Raw genomic sequence first — 23,072 nt, 5'->3', positions numbered from 1 at the left:
GTGGGAAGGATTAGGACCTATGTCAGATTTGTATTCAGATCGGTGTCCCTGTTGGACTTACCCTTTCTATTGGTGCTGGTAACCATTATCACTGGTGCAAAAAGAGATAGGAAATTCAAAATTTGATAGCAGTCACTAAAATAGGAAGTGAGGGGGAATCTTCCAATGAGGCTTCCTGTTTCTGTGATAACTGTCAAAGTCAGGCATCCCTTTAACTCTGTAGAGATTTCCCCTCATTTCCTGTTGTGCCTCCTAGAAGGAAGTTAAAGGAAATATCCCCAATGGAACACAGACAGCAAGAAAATAAACGGACAATATTTTAAACCCCACCTCACTCTGAAAAGAATACACTTTATAGAAGTAGTAATCAGCAGGCCAGTTCAGCCACTGTCAGTATTCGTTGACACTGAGGTCTTCCTTAGGACTTTAAAAACAAGTTTCAGTTCTCCATTGATCCAAGCTGGGAGTGACTGAAAAACTGAGGTCCATGAAAATGCAAAACATCACTACATCACACCAGTGGGCAACATTTTTTCATTTAGTGATCAAGGAACTGGGTTTGTAGCTCCTCATGGGGAGAGGGCCATGGACTGGCCATGGCTTCCTGTTTTGTCAAGTAGATGGAAGGTGTGGAGATTTCCCCACACAGCAAATAATATAGTAAAGCATTGCCAGAAGTATGGGTATAGTAGACCTACAGAGATGAGGGATCAGTTACCTGTGATACCAGGCTCACACAAACACTGAAAGCCATTGAGTTGGTCTAGGCAGGTAGCACCATTATGGCATGGTTGACTAACGCACTCATCAATGTCTTCCTCACACAGCCGGCCTGTGAATCCACTTAAGCATTCACAGGTAAAAAAACCCAGGTGGTCTACACAGACGCCAGAATGGTGACAGGGCGAGCTGGAACATTCGTCCACATCGATTTCACATCTTCGGCCCTGAAAACCTGAGAAGGAGAAAAATTATAGATGGTATTAGCAAGAAGGTGTACAGATGTACGTCATGCACTGATTATAATGTATGGGCAAATATGAAGCTGATATCTACAGCTACCAATTATCAACTTTGCTGTTTTTGTTGATGCAGTGGTCTCTCTAGTGACTCCATGCATACCTGAGCAATCTGGGGTGAGTTTCCCAAAGCACTCAACATCAAGATTCCCATCAGTGGTGACCATTCACACCTGAGTGACGTATGGCATGAGGCTTGTAGCCCCAAAAACTACGTAAGCTTCATTGGGGCAGAGTCATGTGTTCTTAATAACTAGCTTTCCATTGGCTAAAACATAAAAATGCTTAAGCCTGAAACCGCCTGAAAAGCGCATGTACAAAAAACACAAAAAAGCTCCAAAGTCACCTGAAAATGCTCACACTTGCCAGGAAATGCAGATACATATGTGCAAGTGCAGAACCATTATGGCCCTTGCTCGTACCCAGTTAAACTGGACTATTGGTGACACCGTATTTCACAGCACCAGGTGACACCATCCCTAGTGACAACACTGAAAACTACTTACCTGGGGGACAGGAACAGTGAAAATCATTTAACAGATCAGTGCAGTTTCCTCCGTTTACACAGGGAGAGCTTAAGCACTTGCTTACTTCCCGTTCACAAAAAACTCCTTCAAATCCTGCAGAAGAGAAACAATGAAAATGTTTATCTATTATATATCTAAAGAAGTCATTTATTTAATAACCTAAAACATGCTCCCTGATTTATATTCCATGTACAGCTATTTCAGTAAAGTAAGGAAGGAAGTCCTGATTTCTTTATATGGGTCTATTATTATCACTAGATGGATCCCCAGCCAAAAGAAGGAGGTCCTGATTCCTTCACATAGATCTTTAATTATCACTAGAGGGATCACATCATTCCTCTATATAGATCTTTATATCACTAAAAGGATCGCCAGCAGGAGAATGGAGGTCCTCATTCCTCTATATAGATCTTTATATCACTGGAGGGATCACCAGCAGGAGGAAGGAGGTCCTCATTCCTCTATATAGATCTTTAGTTATCACTAGAGAGATCAACAGCAGGAAGAAGGAGGTCCTCATTCCTATATATAGATCTTTATATCACTAGAGAGATCACCAGCAGGAAGAAGGAGGTCCTCATTCCTCTATATAGATCTTTAGTTATCACTAGAGAGATCACCAGCAGGAGGAAGGAGGTCCTCATTCCTATATATAGATCTTTATATCACTAGAGAGATCACCAGCAGGAAGAAGGAGGTCCTGATTCTTTCACAAAGATCTTTATTTATCACTAGAGGGATCATCGGCAGAAGGAAGGAGGTCCTGATTTCTCTATATAGATCTTTAATTATCACTAGAGGGATCACTGGCAGGAGGAAGAAGGTCATCATTCCTCTATATACACACTCACCGGCCACTTTATTAGGTACACATTGCTAGGGTTGGAACCCATTTTGCCTGCAGAAAAAATTCAACAAGGTGTTGGAAACATTTCTCTGAGATTTTGGTCCATATTGACATGAGTTACTGTTGCCCTTCTATCATCTTGAACCAGTCTGGCCATTCTCCTCTGACCTCTGACATCCGCAAGGCGTTTTTGTCCACACAGCTGCCATTCACTGGATATTTTCTCTTTTTTGGACCATTCTCTGTAAACCCTAGAGATAGTTGTGCGTGAAATCCCAGTAGATCATCAGTTTTTGAAATACTCAGACCAGCCCATCTGGCCCCAACAACCATGTCACGTTCATAGTCACGTAAATCCTTTTTCTTCCCCATTCTGATGCTCGGTTTGAACTTCAGCAAGTAATCTTCACCATGTCTAGATACTTAAATGCATTGAGTTTCTACCATGTGATTGGCTGATTAGCAATTTGTGTTAACAAGCATTGGAACAGGTATAAAGTGGCCGGAGAGTGTAGATCTTTGTTATCACTGGAGGGATCACCAACAGGAAGAAGGAGGTTCTGATTTCTCTATATAGATTTTATGATCACTGGAGAGATAACAATCAGGAAAAAGGAGCTCCTGATTTATCTATATAGATCTTTATTATCACTGGAGGGATCACCAGCAGGAAGAAGGAGGTCCTGATTTCTCTACATAGATCTTTATTATCACTGGAGGGATCACCAGCAGGAAGAAGGAGATCATGATTTCTCTACATAGATCTTTATTATCACTGGAGGGATAACAATCAGAAAGAAGGAGATCCTGATTCCTCTATATAGATCTTTATTATCACCGGAGGGATATTATTGGTTTATTGGTGTCAGTGGGAGGAATAGTGCCCCATTGTTGGTGTCAGTGGCAAGAATTATGCTCCATTGTTGGTGTCAGTGGCAGGAATTTTGCCCCACTGTTAATGTCATTGGAAGAAATAGTGCCCCAAGGACCAGATAAAGGCAAGCAAAAGACCACAGTTTGGAAACCGCTGCACTGGAAGGATCACCAGCAGAAAGGAGATCCTGATTTCTCTATATAAATCTTTAGTTATCAGTAGAGGGATCTCCAGCAGGAGGAAGGAGGTCCTGATTTCTCTATATAAATCTTTAGTTATCAGTAGAGGGATCACCAGCAGAAGGAAGGAGGTCCTGATTTCTCTATATAAATCTTTAGTTATCACTAGAGGGATCTCCAGCAGGAGGAAGGAGGTCCTGTTTCTCTATATAGATCTTTAGTTATCACTAGAGGGATCTCCAGCAGGAGGAAGGAGGTCCTGATTTCTCTATATAAATCTTTAGTTATCACTAGAGGGATCCCCAGCAGGAGGAAGGAGGTCCTGATTTCTCTATATAAATCTTTAGTTATCACTAGAGGGATCCCCAGCAGGAGGAAAGAGGTCCTGATTTCTCTATATAAATGTTTAGTTACACTGTTCAACAAATTTTTATTTTTTGCCAGTTTTGGAAACAAAAGGATCCATTTCTTAATGAATTTCACATTCTGAGTTCAAATATAACAATGAAATTTGTCAATTGGCTCTAGTTTTTCTGTAAACGGAAAGTTTTCTACTATAGGCGTAATGACTACATAATGCACAATAATTATATAGATAGATGTCTTTCCACAAATATAAAGCAAGTGATATTGACTACATAACAAAGCCTAAATGGCATAATATATTGCATAGGATTACCAAGAAAAATTATAGCCATAAGCTAAGTTGAATCATTTTAATACTTAGGATTCTCACTAGTTTTGTCTTCAGTTTGTGTCGGTTTTGCTTCTCTTGGCTTTTCTCTTGTATTCGAGGAAAGGGCTATCTCTTACAACTGCACGTGACTACACGCTTCAGGTTCTTCCTCACTTGACTCAACCACGAAGGATTCTGTTGCTTTAGGAATTGGTAGCCCCTCTCCATGAGGAACTGGACGTATTGCCGATGGAATATTTGGATAGTGCACAGATAACTTTTTCTTCTTATTTAGCCCTTTTACAATTGGAGGCACCATACAAAAGTAACAATTACTAACATGATCTGTTGGCTCTCTCCAAATCATTGGCACAGCGAAAGGCATAGATGCCTTTTTTCCATTCAACCATTGCTCCAGTGCCGTCCCACAAGAATTGCAGCATATATGTGGTGCCCAGCTCTTGTCCTGGTCTCCTATCTTGCAGCCAAAATGCAAGTTGTAGGCTTTCTTAATCATTCCTGTTATCCTCCTTTTTTGTGAGATAAAAGTTATTTCACCGCAGATATAGCAGAAATTATCTGCTTTATTCAAACAAGTTCGAGGCATTACTGAGTAGCCTATATAAGCATAAAACGAAATGTAAAGACGCTGTCCAACTCCAATCAGCTACAGATACTGCAGCTTTTATGCAGTGAAGTGATGCAATTAAAGGCTAATATTGCATCATCTCAGTATACATGCAATTTTCTATTGGTCACCAGTATCAATTGCGCAATATGCAGCTGAAGTTGCATCATAATTTTGAATGGCTTACGTCATTAGATGGGTGAATATATCATGGAAACTAGAGCCAATCAACATTTTTTAGGGTCATTTTCGTTTTCAGCACCCCAAAATTATGTAAGATTAGCTAATTTTATGCCCAAAACTTTTTACCTGTTGAACAGTGTTATCAGTAGAGGGATCTCCAGCAGGAGGAAAGAGGTCCTGATTTCTCTATATAAATCTTTAGTTATCACTAGAGGGATCTCCAGCAGGAGGAAGGAGGTCATGTTTCTCTATATAGATCTTTAGTTATCACTAGAGGGATCTCCAGCAGGAGGAAGGAGGTCCTGATTTCTCTATATTAATCTTTAGTTATCACTAGAGGGATCAGCAGCAGAAGGAAGGAGGTCCTGATTTCTCTATATATATCTTTAGTTATCACTAGAGGGATCACCAGCAGAAGGAAGGAGGTCCTGATTTCTCTATATAGATCTTTAGTTATCACTAATGGGATCACCAGCAGAAGGAAGAAGGTCCTGATTTCTCTTTATAGATCCATAGTTATCACTAGAGGGATCACCAGCAGGAGGAATGAGGTCCTGATTTCTCTATATAAATATTTAGTTATCACTAGAGGGATCTCCAGCAGAAGGAAGGAGGTCCTGATTTCTCTTTATAGATCCATAGTTATCACTAGAGGGATCACCAGCAGGAGGAAGGAGGTCCTGATTTCTCTATATAGATCTTTAGTTATCACTAATGGGATCACCAGCAGAAGGAAGAAGGTCCTGATTTCTCTTTATAGATCCATAGTTATCACTAGAGGGATCACCAGCAGAAGGAATGAGGTCCTGATTTCTCTATATAAATATTTAGTTATCACTAGAGGGATCTCCAGCAGAAAGAAGGAGATCCTGATTTCTCTAGAACTGATGATCTGGGATTAATCTCTTAGAAAAGATATGGGACATTTTGTTCAACTTACATAAATGCTTCTGACATTCGTGCAACAAATGTTTTATAAATAGACCCCTACATGAATATAAACATGGGTAAATGCCAGGTCTATCCTCAGAAAAAAATGTTTTAAATAAAAGGCAGACTTTTTCTGCCGTCAGTCTTCTATGTTTTTATCACAAAGGTACTCTTATCCTTTAAGATCACTGTTTATGTAATCTTCTTTACCTGCCAATACCACAAATTACTTCCTGACGTTCTTACCGCTGGCAGAGATACAATATTACTGTTGCCAGAGACATTAGACCGGGAGACAGTTTATGAACTGTTCTTTGGTGTCTCAAACAAGCCAGACAATATCCTCTTCTAAAGTGCACCTAGCATCAGATATTAGTGTTCATGCTTCCATCTTCCTTTCTTCCAAGCAAGCCGGTCCCATTTTTGAGAGTTCCAGAAAAACAGCCCAGAGTTCTGTGAGTGCAACTGCTCAGTCAGTTTGTGTCTTTCTACTCTACTGTGCAGATCAGTACAATGCAGCACATAAAATCAATGAAACACGCCACTTGTGAGAATGAAAAAACAAGTAGAAGTTGCATATTGTTTCGGGAATCCTCCTTACCAGGCGCGCACTCACACTCGAAGCGACCCAACAAGTCGAGGCATGAGGCTCCATTGAGGCAGGGATTGGAGTGGCACTCATTCTGGTCCGTCTCACAGCGGGTGCCAGTATATCCGAGGGGGCAGCGGCACAGGAAGGACCCCACAGTGTTTACGCACTCTCCGTGGTGTTCACAAGGGGAGGGACCTGGCAAAAAAAGGACAAATTAGCAAAATTTGCAATTTGCTTTCATTGATATTACACTAAAGTGTCATTTAGCTTCTTCCTGCCAAGCCCTGTCCTCCTTTAAACTGGGCTATGAAACCAGGTCAGTAGGAAGGTCTCCGCAATCACATGACCATTGTGATTGACTGTCACAGTAATCACATGATCTGGAGCTGGTCGCACTGGCTCCCAATCATTACCCGATGTCAAATCCCAGTCTTTGACAAAGCAATCATTGTGCTGAGAGTGCCCAGTGAGCATGTTCCCAGCACAGAAATCTCAGCCGCCCATTGATGCACATGTGCAGCATATGGACATTGGCCCCACACATATACATTATGTGGGTGGCAAAAGGTTAAAGTGTTAGTAAAGGCCAACTATAATTGTTCTTAAAATGTTCCCTAACCCCGCATCACCTACCTATCCTACATACTCTGTATAAAAAGGATCTGTGTACTTACCTTTTCATAATCCAGCCCTGATTGTAGCTGATTGTGATCCAATATAAATGAGCCCCTCCTAAGCATGCTCTAATTCATGTACCAGGTAAAGAAACTTCTTCCTGATCCTCTAAGGCAGGGGCCCCCAAACTACAGCCCATAGGCTAAATCTGTTTTTTATGATTTTATCTGTCCCGCAGGATGGCACTTCCTCCAACCGGACATACTCTGCACCTGCCTAATGCTACAGCCAAACTCCTGGGCTCTCTAAGTTGCCAGCCATGCTCTCTGATGGGGATTCTCATGTGTGGGGTAGCTATGATGAGAATTCTCCTGTAAGGGGCATTCTAATGTAAAGGGAACTCTGTTGTAAGGAAGACTCTGATGGGGAGTCTGATGTAAGAGGCTCTCTGATGGGGGCGCTGATATAAAGGAGAATTGTTATGAAGCCTCTGATGTAAGGGGGATTCGGTGTGAGAAAACAGTGGATAGACAGCTGAAATTACACACTGCAGAGCTCATTGAGAGCTGATTGGAGAGGACCCCCCCCCTTCACACAGCACACAGGAACAGAGCTGAGGCTGTCAATCACAGGTTGTGTGCTGGAGCTCCCTCCCCGTCACCATTTTCCTCTTGGTGTCAGGAAAACTGGTCAGAAGTGACTCATGATGATAGCAGAGGAATAAAGCAGAAAACAGAAATTATACTTATTGTTCTAGATTGAGACAAGTACACACTAAAGAGAGATATGCTTTGTTCATATTTCAAGTCTGAGGTTTACAACCACTTTAGGGAAGAATAAATTCAGTTCATTAAATCTTTCCTCATAGCAGAGGTCCTCCATGACTTTTATTTTAGTTGCTCTTCTCTAGACTCTCTCTAGTTTTGCCATATCTTTGATGTGACTTCAGACAGCTGCTGAGCGCTCACCTAAATTGCATTCATTCAGGTCTTCGTAACAAGTGGTTCCGGTATAGCCTGGCTGGCAACGGCAAAAGATCCTGTGGGAAGAGGGATCCGTATCACATGTGGCCTCTGGGTGACACTGATTTTTCAGACATCCATCCTCCATGTGACACAGAAGACCTGGATATAGAGGGAATAGGAACTGTTAAAAAGTCTGCACTGTGGGTTACTCTACTTTATCCATAGTTTAATTTTTTCAAACTTTCGTTCACTTCTATCAGATGCTTGTTTCCTTTTGAGATGCCACCTACAATTCAAAAAGTTCAACTCAACTGTAAACAAGTTATAATCAGAATTTAAGATCAAAATATCAGTTTTCGTTTAATGTGGTAATTTAATTAATATTTCTTGGTAGGCACTAAAAAGACTAAAAAAAGTGTAAAAAAATCAAACACACAACTGTAGTAGGTAAACAGGTAAATGTCACTGATACAAACTTTAGTGCTCCGTCTGATCTGGGTACTGTACAGATGCAGACTCAGGAGTCTGTCTATGCTTCATATGTCTCCAATAAAAATCTAATTCAAACAAGCAAAGCATGAACATACCTGCAGACCGCCCATGCTGCTGCATTTCTCCCTTATAGGCTGAGTTGACTAAGAATGTAAGGGAAAAACACGTCAGTGGTGGGCAGTCCACAGGTGGGGATGGCAGCCTGTTCATGTTTTTTTGTTTGAATAAAGTTTTTATCGGCCAGGTGAGGCCACCGGTGTGTGGCAATTTGCTTGATTGGATGGATACTACAAAGTTACATAGTTAATCTGGTTGAAAAAAGACACAAGTCTATCCAGTTCAACCAACATAAAAAAGCACACACATAGAAAACCTCTATATACACTATCCTATACCCACAGTTGATCCAGAGGAAGGCAAAAAAACCCAAAACAATAAAGCATGATCCAATTGCCTCCAGTGGGAGAAAAAAATCCTTCCTAATCCCCCAAGAGGTAATTGGATATTCCCTGGATCAACTTTACCTATAAATGTTAGTATCCAGTTATATTCTGTGTATGTAGGAAAAAATCCAGGACTTTTTTAAAACAATCTACTGAACTGGCCAGTACCAGTTCTGGAGGGAGCCTATTCCACATTTTCACAGCTCTTACTGTGATGAAGCCTTCCCATATTTGGAGATTAAATCTCTTTTCCTCCAAACATTAAGAATGCCCCCTTGTCCTCTGTGATGAGGTGAATATTTCTACACCGAGTTCACTATATGAACCACTGATGTATTTATACATGGAGATCATATCCCCCCTTATGTATTATACATGGAGATCATATCCCCCCTTATGTATTATACATGGAGATCATATCCCTCTTATGTATTATACATGGAGATCATATCCCCCCTTATGTATTATACATGTTGATCATATCCCCCCTTATGTATTATACATGGTGATCATATCCCCCCTTATGTATTATACATGGTGATCATATCCCCCCTTATGTATTTTTACATGGAGATCATATCCCCCCTTATGTATTATACATGGAGATCATATCCCCCCTTATGTATTATACATGGAGATCATATCCCCCTTATGTATTATACATGGAGATCATATCCCCCCTTATGTATTATACATGGTGATCATATCCCCCCTTATGTATTATACATGGTGATCATATCCCCCCTTATGTATTATACATGGTGATCATATCCCCCCTTATGTATTATACATGGAGATCATATCCCCCCTTATGTATTATACATGGAGATCATATCCCACTTATGTATTATACATAGAGATCATATCCCCCCTTATGTATTATACATGGTGATTATGTCCCCCCTTAATCTCCTCTTCTCAAGAGAGAATACATTCAGTTCTTCTAATCTTTCCTCATAGCTGAGCTCCTCCATGCCTTTTATCAGTTTGGTTGCCCTTCTCTGTACTTTCTCCAGTTCCCCAATATCCTTATGTGAATTGGTGCCCAAAACTGAACTGCATATTCCAGATGAGGGATTACTAATGATTTGTACCGGGGTCATATGATATCTCTCTCTCTGGAGTCTATAGCTTGTTTAATACAAGAGAGGATTTTGCTTGCTTTGGCTTATAGCTACAACTATATTGAAAATTAACAAAACTTTTCCAACACATCAAATTAATGCAACCTAAAAATGTTGCAGTCATGATCAAGATATTAATGTGACTGGAATAAAAAGAGTAAAATTGTTCTCTTTCTATTCCCTCAGCAGACTGAATATTATTCAGTCATACAAAATAGAGTGGTTTGGTAAAATTCTGCTTTATGGCCACTAGGCCTGGAGCTGATGATCATACGAAATACATATGCATAGCCATCCAGATAAGTTTCAAGCATTTACCAATCCTTCCTGGGGGGCACTGGCAGATATATGCCCCCACCTGGTCGATGCAGGTAGACCCCTCTGCACAGGTGGCTGTTGCACAGTCGTCAATGTTGTGTTCACAGTTGTCACCATCCCATCCATTAACGCACACACATTTGTATCCTCCGTACGAGTTCTGACAAGTCCCGCCATTTCTACATATGCCTGGAGTCTGGCATTCATCAATGTCCTTGGAACAAAGTCCTCCTAGCAGAGAAGAAGAGACAAGGAGAGTGGTTGAAGTAGGTATGTTGTAACATGTGGACCTAAGCATTCTTTTTGCTGACCTCTAAGCCCATACCTCCTTAACCCAACTTTTATCCTGAACAAAACCCCTAAACTAAGTGTACACCTCCAGCCCAATTTTTTTTTTTTTTTTAACATTTTTGTATAGAGCATGGACTGGTTTGGAGTTGTATTTCTGTCTTTGCCCCATTGGGTAAATTATATCACTGGGGCAGAAAGTGATAGGACATACAGCATTTACAGTTGCAAAGAAAGTAAATCATCCAGGCGGGACACCTGTGCTTGTAACTGTCTACAAGGAGATTTTCTAATTGGAAAACCTCTCCAACAGGACACAGACAGTGATAAAAACCTGCAAATCACACCATACAAACCTCTCCTTAACCAGTGGTCTCCAAACTTTCTAAACAAAGGACCAATTTACTGTCCTTCAGGCTTTTTGGGGCCAGACTGTAATCAATGGCAGTAGAAAATGCTCCAGGATCAGTGGCAGTAGACAATGTCCCATCATTGGTTTTAGTGGGAGTAAAAGTGCCCCATTGATGGTGTCGGTAGGAGAAATAGTGTCCTATCATTAGTACCAGTGGAAGGAAAGGTTCCCCATCGATGTTGTTATTGGGTGGAATAGTGCAATAGTTTGGGGATCACTGTTCTAGACCAATTTGCAGGGGTGGGTGCATAGCTAGACAGTGACATTGTGTAAATTCAGAATGCAGAAAAGAAGCAGCACACCAGCTTAAATTTCAATGTGACTGTTTATTGGAGTGCCATATCAACACAAAAACACAGTTTCAGGGGTATGTAGAGCTTCACTATCAAGGTAACAATTAGACAAAAGTCTACTTGAATTTTATTTGAGTAATAAAAACTAACCCTTCTCTTCTGTATACAAATTAAAAAAAAAAGGTTTTGGCTAGCAATACAAGTCTCACTTTACCCCCTAATCCTAAACCTTGAGGCTGGTCATAATCCCATTGGATACATTTCTCTTGGTGATAATTGTACTATTGTTTACATAAATGTTATCAAGGAGATAATAGCTCTGACAACATTTCCATGACAAAAGAGTCATTCTTCAAAACAAAACTATGCTGTACCATATCTACAAAAAACATTTTGGCACTTAAAGTATATGGCCAAAAGTAAATGGTGCCCCTCCAAATTATTGAGTAATAGGTGTTCCCAGTGAAAGGTCAAAGATTGCTTAGACAATTAAGCTTCCAGCTTTGAGATAACAGTTTAGGGAAGGCCCTTTTCTGTTCCAGCATGAGTGATTACAAAGCCACCTCCATAAAGACATTGTTTGATGAGTTTGTTGAGGAGGAAGTCAAGTGGCTTAGAGCCCTGACTTCAGCCCTAATTAACTCTCTTAAATGGAACTCTAAGACTGATTGCAAGCCAGGTCTTCTCATAGAACATTGGTTTCTGACTTCACAAATCTCTTTTTGTGCTTAATGGACACAAATTACCACAGTGACACACCAAAATTGTGGAAAGCCTTCCCAAAACAATGAAGGTTCTTGGGTTTGGAATGGGATGTCCAACAAGCTTGCACACTTTTGGCTATATAGTGTAGCGACAATGAACCAAGCTAGCAGTAATTAGTTACATTCAACTGGACTTCTGCTTTCAACATTTGAGCCAGTTGAATGTGATTAACTACTACTAGCTATGTCATAACCTGCATTTAGAAGAACATTCACAAATATACAATGCACCATGTTATTGGGGCTATAGAACCTGCCTCAAGTTCATGCTAAAAGAAGATTATTCAAGTTAAAGATGTATGCAAAAGACAAACTGACAATGCATATTACATGTAGGCAGACCCATTTTACCCACTATTCAGACGAGGAAACAGAAAGGTGCACAAAAGATTTAAGGTAGGATGTACATAAAGGGAAATAGGAGTGACTGAGTTTCTGGGCTCACCTTCCCATCCTGGGAGACATTTACATGCGTATTTTTCAAGTCCGTCTATGCAGGTTCCTCCATTTTGACATTTGTGGTTAATACAGTCATCAATGTTCTCCTCACACTCAGATCCAGTGTAACCTAAAGTACAACAAATACCATTATCAAAATGACACTATACCCTCTTAGTGGCTTCCAAACCTTTACTAAAAGTTACCTTCACCTCCCTATAAAGATCTAGCATTGATAAAGCCTTATAGAAGTCCCACACCTATCCCTAAACTTAATAGTCCTGTTCCCTTTGGAGCACAAAGGGACTTTGGGGTAGAAAGGGAAGCTCAAAATTAGGTGTTAAAGTTTTGGAGACTTCAAGACCAGAGGCACCTCTGGGTACACATATTAAAAGGTTGAGTGGTCACCATGATGATCACTTTGCATCAGATCTCATGTAGCACTACCCCCTTAGGAGTTGCTGAAGTTTTGGGCCCCCCTAAAGTCCTACACAGCAAGGCAACACATACTTCCACATTAACTTGCATCCAGGAGAGTAACCAATCATTGAGATTTGTTATGAAGTTTTATTAGGGGATTTGAACTGGGATGGGGTTAGGGAGGGGTGTGCGGGATGCCCCATGGAACTGTGAAACCGAGGACAACTTCCTGGAATTATATACAAGTTTTTACAGCAAAATCCTTATGGAGAGCTAGCCAGTGTCTCCGGTTGTACCACCCCAGTGCCTCACATTAAAAGAAGACAGTCCCAGGTAGTTGCTAATCTGGTTTCTCATCAGAGTGTTCCTTCCCCTATCTGGCCCTGGTGGTGCAGGTCTACCCTCTCAGTCCTTCTCCTGTGTTGCTGGTGGATCGGTGGCTGCTACCAGACTTTCTAGCTGGGCCACTCTGTCAGGGGCCGTTCAAATACCAAGCTTTCCTTCTTCCAAAGTTCCTGCCTGGAGGTGAGCCCCTCTTCCATCTGGGCTTCCTCCAGTCTCACTTGCTCATCTTCCACCTAAACTCTCCTCCAACTCTCTCCCCCTGCTGAGCAGGCTTGGTTACCCCTAAAGGCTGTCCTGGCCTCTTGCCAAGCCTCCTGTTGGGGATTTGACCAGGATCTTCTAAGAGTACAGACTAGCCACTCCTTACCTCTGCCCACTGCTTGTAGATCTTTCTCCAAAGTTCTAGTGCAGGGGGAAGTCTCAGAGAGCTAGTCTGCAGAGCCTCTCAGCTCTGACCTAAATTTTACCCTGCTAGCTATCACACCCAGGCTGCTGCTCAGCCCTCCTAGCTAAAAATTGAACTAGAGCTGCCCCTAGCTTACTAGGAGGGCACTACACTACGAATAATATTTTTACCTGAACAAAATTGTATAATGTCACATTTTGATGACAAAATAAATATTACATAGATTGAAAATGAGATAAATTATACAATTTCCCCAAAACTGTATAACGCATAGAATGTATCATGTCCATATCTCAAAGGAGACCCTGGACACTCAGAAGAAGATCTGGGACACATGCCCTGAGTGCTAGAGTCTAGCAATGACCCTGTTCATATTCCTCTTACTATCTTCTCCACTGATTGTTCCTTATTATTTAACCTGTAAGAATTTGCTGTCACCCCCCTGCCAAAGGATTTGAAATTCTGTACATTCATTTTTATGGTTTATACACCTAACCTGCAATTCATATCTAGCAAGAATTTCCTCATTCAGGATTGCAGCTCCTTATGTCACTCATTTTGGCAATGAACCAGCATCATTACCACAATCTAGTTAAGAGTATAGGTGGTTCAGAAAGCAGTAAGGATGAATCAGCAATCATTCTATCATAATAGATTTCATAGGTATAATATAGTAGTACAGTATAGTATATGTATCAAATACGGTAGGTACCTTAGCTACATATTTAGCTGTTTTTCCTTGAGTTTCTTGTCAGCAGAATTATAAAAAATGAAGACATAAAATCACATAAGGAATTAAAATAGTAAAAGTAATTTTAAGGCAAGTTATACATTTAAATAAAATGCTTTTTTAAATTATTTTTTTGGCTTTGATCAGGTGGAAGGATACTCATAAGTGTAAGAGATACACTTACCTGGTGGGCATGTACAATGGTATAAGTTGAGGTCTCTTTGATAGCATGTCCCTGCATTAAAGCAGCTGTGTATAGAGCACCGTCCTCTTCTCATCTCACAGTTGATGCCATCGTACATAGCTGGGCACAAACACAAGAAGGAACCTATGGTGTTCTTACACGTCCCACCATTTTTGCATACTCCAGCTTCCTGGCATTCATCCACATCCTTCTCACAAGCCTCTCCGCTGTAGCCACGCTGGCACTGGCACTCAAACCCCCCACGGGGACTCAAATCCTTGTTGACACATTTGCCTTTATTCATGCATCGGTTGGTGGTACAGTGGTCAATTAATTCACAGTGTTTGCCTAAGTGACAAGACAAAAAGGTTACCACTTCTCTTCTGCAATGTGAAATCTTCATGATATGATAGTTTTTACAGTGTATCTAAAGCAGAACATGGATAAGGTGGCGAGAGTTTAGCACACCTGTCAGGCTCTTACTGTTTTCTTTGTCTCCACTGGAGAGACACACTCTCACCATGACTGAAACTGAGGAAATATCCAAAATTTGACACTAAAACAGGAAGAGACATGAAATCATCCAATGGGGTCATTAGTTTTGGTGACAACTGCCTAAGAGGGGATTTCCCTCACTTTGGAGAGATTTCCTATTACTTCTAGGAAGTAAATTTCCCCAATGGGACACACATGACAAAAGTAAAAAACAGGGTTCAGGTCCATACCATTCTCTATCTCCCCATAAAAATGGTTTTGGAGTCTCAACCATACCCCGCTCTAAACAAAATAAATGGCTTGGGATGGGGCGGGGGTTTCTACCATACCCTACTCTATCCAAAATGAATGGCTTGGGGGTTTCAACCATACCCTATTCTATCGAAAGTGAATATCTTGTGGACTAAGCCACACCCCACTGTATCTAAAACAAATGGCTTGGGGGTTTCAATCATACTCCACTCTATCCAAAATGAATGGCTTGGGTTTTTTTTAATAATTCTTTACTTATGAAATTCACATACAGTAAGAGGTAACTAGGAGAAACATTCACCAGAATACAGAGAGAACCAGTACATACAACCAAACCAAGTTTGTGATAGGCACATGGAGTCCATAGGGGTTCATCGAGTTTGTATGTGAAAGTGAAGTATCATAAACAAATAACACGGCACATGAGAGGCAACAAAAAAGACAAAATCAAAGCATTGGATAATCACTTAAATAACCTCATAGGAAGAGGATGCTAGAGCATAGAGAGCTCAGGCCAACTGTATAATTACAAATATGTGTAAGGTAATGTAGAGAGAGCCAATCTGAAATAGCTAGTACCGTGCCAGTATCAAAAAAGCAAAATAAAATAGGGGAAGAGAGTAAGGAAGGGGGGGGGACCCCGCTATAGAATACCGCAGAAACTGGAACTAAAAGTGAAGAGAAAGGAAAAGAAAGGGGAGAGCAGCGCACAGAGAGTTAAGTGAAAGAGGAAGGGAGCAGAAGAAGAAAAGGGGTAAAGTATGGGAAAAACTGAGCAAGAGCCCTAAAGATTTGCCTCCCCTCCCGGGGTGAGAAATCAAGGCAAGTAGAGACAAAACATCAGTGGGGATAAGTAAATTCGGTCAAGTAGGCCTCCGTAAATACAAAGTATTGCCATGGGTACTAGGTGTCCTGAAATATCTCCTCCTGGTTATACAGGGTGGCTGTAAGGTCCTCCATGTCCCTAAGCTCATTCACCTTCGAATACCATGATGAAAGGGTAGGGGGTGATTGTTTTTACACCGTAATGGTATACAAGCCTTGGCCGCGTTAAGCAGCTGAATGGCGAGAGAGGCCTTATAGTTTTTGATGGGTCTCCCTGAAAGATGCAACAGGCAGCCCACCGGATTATCATGCAGGTCTACAGCGGTAAGATATTTGATAATATCAGTCACTCCACGCCAAAAGGGCCAGATCCTAGGGCAATTCCAGAGGATATGGAGGAAAGAACCTCCATCTGCTCCACAGCACCAACACAGATCAGGAAAATGCAACAAAATACGGTGAATCTTAGATGGAATCTGGTACCACTGCGTGAGGAGCTTATAATTGGTCTCCTGAACTTTGGTGGCCAAAGAAAACTTATGGGCAAAGTGCAAGATCTTTTCCTGTTGTGACAATGTAAAGGAGACACCCAGGTTGGATTCCCATTTAGATATGAAAGGAGGAACAAAATCAGGTTCTGGGTGGATGAGAGAAGAGTAGATGATGGAGAGGCTATGGTGAATAGGTTCACCCTTGTGACAAAGAGCTTCAAAGGCAATCAACTTTTGAGAAATACCTGTAGTACGCAATAGGGAGCGTAAGTAGGAGCAGAGTTGAATACCTCTCCAGAAATTCAACGGGGGATCCATCAGACGAGCAAAATCATTAGCAGAAAGAGCCCCAGTAGGGGTGGGAAAGTCCACTGAATGGGAGTAGCTAGCAGTAGCAAGATGAGTGAATTGAGTGTCCTCCCATCCTGGAGAAAAATCAGGGTTACCCTGAATGGGAACCAAAGGGGAAGGTTCCACAGAGATAGACGTGTTGCGGAATGCTTTATGGGCAACTACAAGAGTGGCACCAAGAGTTGGGTGTGCAACCAGGTCAGGAGGCAAGGGACCTCACAGCCACAGCCACGGCCAACTTGGGGCCATGCCCCAGAGTCTTCCAACTCCATGGCCACCCAGTGCTTGATGTCCCCATGGCAGTGCCAATCAGCCAGACGTGCATGGTGAGCAGCTCTATAATAGGAGCAAATATCCGGAAGACCCACCCCTCTACATGTCTTAGGCGGGGCCAGGACACAGAAAGCCAACCGTGTCCCCCCATTAGACCACATAAAGGTGCAGAATAAGGCAGTAATCTTCTGAAAGAAGGACGTGGGAAGCCTGATGGGAAGGGCTTGTACTAGGGATAGTATACGTGGCAGTACTGTCATCTTTAGCGTACTACATCGACCAAACCATGTCAGTGTAAGGGATTGCCATCGGAGAAGGTCTTATTTAAGATGAATAAGCAGAGGGATGAAATTTGCCTCATAAAGGCGCACAGGGTCTGACGTGATATTAGTACCCAGGTACCTGATCGATTCTGAGGCCCAGCGGAGATAGAAAGAAAGGCGAAGGCGACTGAGGACTGTGGGTTCGGTGGAAATATTCAGTGCCGAAGACGCTACCATGAGATTGATTTTGAAGGAGACGCTACCACAGACCTGAAGTGCCTGCAAAAGGTTGGGCAGTGAGATAAAGGGGTCAGTAAGAAAAAAGATAAGATCATCCGCGAACGTGGCCACTTTATGTTCCCTTGATGGCTTACAGATACCATAAATGTTACAGTCTGCTTGGATCATACATAGAAGAGGTTCCAGCGTCAAAATAAAAATCAAAAAGGAAAGAGGGCATCCCTGTGTGTTCCTTTTTGATAGGAAAAAAGGCAGATCTAGTTTCATTAACTTTGATAGATGCTGAGGGTTGGGAGTATAAAGATGTAATCCAGCGAAACATAGATGTACCGATCCCAATATGGGCCAAAGTTGCGTGAATGAACTACCAGTTTACCTGGTCAAATGCCTTCTCAGCGTCAGTAGAAAGCAAAATAAGTGGAGTCGAAGCAGTTCTAGCAGCATGAATCATGTTAAGAATATGTACGGTGTTGTTCCGTGGTTCCCGAAGCAGAAGAAAGCCCACCTGGTCCCTGTGGATGAGGTTCGGGATGTGAGGCAACAGCCTTTCGACCAAGATTATCGCAAAGAGTTTCAATTCAGTATTCAAAAGTGTGATAGGGCGGTAGCTACCGCAATGTGATGGGTCTATATCTTCCTTTGGAATCAGAGAGATGTGGGCCCTGAGAGCATCCGGAGGTATAGGCTGTCCCTTCGCCACCACCATATGGGGGGAAAGTAGGTCAAAGAAGGTCTTATAATATAAGGCCGTCAGGCCATCTGGACCTGGAGCTTTCTTGGGTTTGGAGTGGGGCTTCCAACTCCTGGCAAGTGGAAGGGGGGAAGGGTGGGCATACCAGATGTGTATATATATATATATGAACATATCGCTTGTTGTATATCTCGAGGAATCTCCCGTGCACTGTCCAAGAAAATGCTGTACAGTTTCTGGAAAAACTTAAAAAAATTCCTTGTCCATAGAGTCCGAGGTGAAGAGTTTCTCTCCGGTGGTCGACTTAACATGAGATATATAGGCACGAGGGCGAGTGCTGCGAAGAGCTCGGGCCAGAAGAGTACCTAGTTTGTTGGAATACTCCTACATGGTGCTGTGGGACCAAGCCAATTTTTGCTTAACCTTGTGAAAGAGAAGGTATTCAAAATATCCTGATAGGTCACCCTGGCAATAGTGGCCTTATGAGCACCTTCCAGCCGTCGGAGTTGGGCCAATAAAGTGTCAATTTGAGAGGAGCGCTCTTTTTTAAGTTTAAGTTTAGCCGCAAGGCTTGGGGGTTTTAACCTTACCCTACTCTATCCAAAATGAATGGTTTGGGGGTTTCAACCAAAATCACGCTATCTTAAAGGAATAGTTTGGTGGTTTTAACCCTACCCTACGCTATCCAAAATGAATATCTAGTGGGTTTCAGCGACACCCCACTATATTCAAAACAAATGGCTTGGGGGTTTCAACCATACCTCACTCTATCCAAAATGAATAGCTTGGAGGTTTCAACCATACCCTATTATATCCAAAATGAATGGCTTGGGGGGTTTAACTATGCCATACTCTTTCCAAAATGAATGACTATGGATATACTTTGAACTAGAACTCTATGTGTATTTTGTTTATTATTTTTTAATTCTCCTCCCCTCCTGTTTAAACGAAAAACATTTCCAAATTCTACATACCCTCTCTAGCACCGTCCCCAGCTGCCTCCTGGGTCATCATTGAGGAAGTAAAGGAAGCTCTCATACCATTACCAGACTAGCTAGCTGACTGCAGATAACAGGTGTGCATAAGGTTTTAATTTAACAAAAAAGAAAAAAAAGACCAAGGGGAGGTTCTGGGGTGTGCTTGTCATACACACTCTGCATGGGCAAAGTCAGGCACAATTTCAGGCACCAAATGATCTAAAACTCAAAAGGGGTGGAGGGGGCATTCATTGAACTCAACTAAAAACTTTCAACAATGTATGAGTTCATATTTAAATATTTTAGAATCCATACAAAGAATTTATAAGCAGTTACTTAAAAAATGCATTGACGAAAACACATTTTCTTAGATGGGAAAAGATGAAGAACACAACTGGGAAGTAAGGACAGGCAATCTGTGCAGGGACAAATCGTAAGCCGCTATTGTGATCTTACAGGAATCTAGAACAATGTCCATACTCCAGTATCCTGTAAACCATGAGGATACCATGACTCAGCTTCGTAATATTACAGGAAAGTTGGGTGTAGCCAGTAATACTCATAAAATGAGCATGAATGACTACTACCGGTAGTACAACTAGGTTATGTAATATGCTACAGATAATTATATCAAGGTTCCTCAATGATCCAACATAGAACATAAAACCTTTTACATCCGTCACTGCTCCAACAGAGCTTACTAATCTCACGTGACTCAAGCAAAATTCAGGGCCAGCTTGATCAGACACCTATGAACCTACCAGCTTGTTTTAAAGAATTGTAGTTGGGTTAGCGCATACAAACCCCTGTGCTAATACTATCCACATCTGCAGGGCAAGAGTGCTAAACATTTGATCATCTTGCTACCCACATCTAAAGTGTTTCTATTTTCTATGTGTTCAAAGCTGATGATCCACCACATCCCCTAACCCGTGGCTCTTCCAAAAAATGAAATGTTGTGTGTCCAACTTTTGCATTGGGGGGTCTTGGATTTAGGTCCCATTGTTAAATCTAACTGCATGGTTTGTATGTTTTTCCTTTGTTTGCATGGGTTTCCTTCAGGTGCTTAGGTTTCCCATGATAAAGATCTCTGATGGCAAAATGCACTGAATGGTGGAGCTTGGAACACACACGAAGAAACAATTACAGTACTTCTGTGTAGTTGGAGAACAATTATCTGTGTTGTGGGGAAGTCACACTTCTTTAACATGATGGTGGACTTAAATTGTGCCACAACTTCCGCAGTTGTGGAGCAGTCCTATTGACTTCAGTTTGCCTATTTGGCAAGTACAATGTCAACGAAACACAGTATGGTAAATTAAAAGCAAACTGGCTGTTCACTTTGCAAGGACATTTTTCCTTAACATAATGGAAGTGGTAAAATCCACTTCAGAAAGAACAGTCAGTTACATGCAAACAAATAATAGTAGTTTTGCTTGCACATCATGGATGATGGAAGTCAGCAGAGCTTTCTCTCAATCAACAATCTAATGAAAAATTACCTTGTGATTTGCCCAAAGGCAGGATAGCACCTTCAGAGGCCAGGAGAAGGCTAGCATTTAACCTCAGGGCTAAAATAGGGGGACTGAGAAAGAATATTTGGCACCAGTCACTTTTGTTCATTTAAAGTTTTATTGCGGAATGGTTACGGAGATGAGGGTTAGGAGTCCCAGATACCGTGGCAGATCACTTACAGACTCTCCAGAATAAGATCAATGTCCAGATTTGCAGTGTCAGAACCTTAAAGCCAACCCGGCAACACTGTAAGCACGTTCCCAATTTTTTAGTGCGTCCTCCAAGTGAGTCAACAGGCCCTTCTGAGAGACCAGCATTCTTCCTGGCTTTCTCCAGCAGGGGACCTCCCTTAGGTCTCCTCCTTGGTACAGCTTCCTCAAGACCAGGTAGGCTATAAGGTCTAACAGCAGAGCCCCATCCAGCAGCACTTCCCTAGGCCTCCGGCCAGGGGAATAGAGCGAGGTCATAGCCTGTCCCATATATATATATATATACTGTATGTCCTCCCCCAGCATGCACCATTGGCCTAAACCTCCTACTGGATTGGCTGAAAAAAATGTAAATATTCATAACTTTTGTTTGTGAAATCTCATACTATGACCAGTGATACCAGTAACATCTACTGATGACAGTGAGAAATCACAAGCCAACTTAAGCTTAGGGAAAAGGCAGATGAAAAACTAGTCAGAGCTAACTACAGTCCAGCCAAATACTAACTTGACATAGTAGCCCCTGTTTAGGACAAGGAGGCTATACTATACTGAAACAGGGACTAGTGTGAATGGTTCACCGTAAGATTTAGCAGCTTTCGTCTCATACTGAAACGTCTTACCTGTCCATCCAGGGCCACACGTACAGCGATACTCAGAGGATGACAATCGTTTACATGTGCCTCCATTGTGGCAAAGATGCGGTGAACATGGAGGGTCTAAAAACTGACAGCGGTCACCCTGGAAACCACTAAGGCAGCTAGAAGATAGAACAAAAATTCTAACTATACATAATACAAGCATATTGCAAATGTTTTACATTCTGTATAAGTGAATAAGAAGTCTTTCAGGTACACATTTTATATGTAGCCTAGACGGAGGCAAATGTAAGTTTAACAGGCTAACATTTGATATTGTTGGGTTTTTCTGTCATGCTGCCAATAGCTGGATCTGAGATTACACACAAGACTGAGCGACTTGACTACTCCTAGTAGAAGTGATGCCCTCTAGATCTTCAATCTGCAGGAGCAGTCAACAAGTGGAGAGTTAGTGCTGGGCTTGACTGGTACACTGTTCACTTCTCCCTGAGATTGACTAAAATAACCACACTGACAACAAAGATACTATTCAACTGTGTTGATACTTTATTATTTAAGTATCGGCCACAGCTTGATATCTATAAATGAGCAAGCAACCAATAAAACATTGGGACAGTGCTGGGAGGAAGCGGAGACCCGGGGCAGGCTGTTCGCCAGTAAGTCCCTGTACAGAGGGGAGAGCTCCCGGAGAAGCACTGAGTCTGAGGTCTATGATGATGGGACCAACACTTTCTTCTGGAGAGCTCACACATTAACAGTGCTATTCATCTTGACGTGCTCCTTGGTATATGTTACATTACTTGAAGAAACTCCCCAAGACACAGCCTATAATACAAAAAGATTCACAGCAGCAGTCTTTCAGTTCATCTATCATCCAGAGGAGGGAACCCATTCATCTAGGCTGTCCATTCGCTCTTAAGGAGATCTCTGAGCCCTGCTGTGCATTACTTCACCCAAGGCTGATGCTTTACCCCTGAGGGATGTATCACCTGCTGCCAGCCATTCGGGTTGATGGTCACTTATATGTGCATTCTTAATTCGCGGTCGGTGAGTGCGCATTTCTGCTATATGATTTTTTGGCATCAGTGTATCTCAAAAGAGGAAGCTTTTCATGATTCTGTACAAGATTTTATGAACATTTATTGAACTACATATTATTTATTTTTCGGCGCTGCACTATATTTTACAGTTTGTCTTGC

At 41.8% G+C, this 23,072-nt stretch overlaps 1 protein-coding gene across 1 annotated transcript in view; it reads right to left on the bottom strand.

Annotated features, from left to right (window-relative positions):
- Window positions 1–23,072, bottom strand: part of LOC149449026 (uncharacterized) — a 127,983-nt gene that overhangs the window by 74,673 nt on the left and 30,238 nt on the right. Inside the window, exons 3-10 of the mRNA XM_089693912.1 lie at window positions 21,898–22,034; window positions 14,693–15,040; window positions 12,615–12,737; window positions 10,413–10,643; window positions 8,039–8,194; window positions 6,465–6,650; window positions 1,526–1,639; window positions 719–955 (exon numbers count right to left, since the gene is read on the bottom strand). Of these exons, the coding sequence (XP_089550038.1) occupies window positions 719–955; window positions 1,526–1,639; window positions 6,465–6,650; window positions 8,039–8,194; window positions 10,413–10,643; window positions 12,615–12,737; window positions 14,693–15,040; window positions 21,898–22,034 (1,532 nt within the window). The remainder of the gene's footprint in view (window positions 1–718; window positions 956–1,525; window positions 1,640–6,464; window positions 6,651–8,038; window positions 8,195–10,412; window positions 10,644–12,614; window positions 12,738–14,692; window positions 15,041–21,897; window positions 22,035–23,072) is intronic.

This window comes from Staurois parvus, unplaced genomic scaffold (genome assembly GCF_062004578.1).
Source record: "Staurois parvus isolate SC_StPar_1 unplaced genomic scaffold, SC_StPar_1.0 ptg000640l, whole genome shotgun sequence".
In the NCBI taxonomy this organism is placed as follows: Eukaryota; Metazoa; Chordata; class Amphibia; order Anura; family Ranidae; genus Staurois; species Staurois parvus.
The sequence above is the reverse complement of the archived record's forward strand: the minus strand, read 5'-3'. Positions and strand labels throughout refer to the sequence as shown.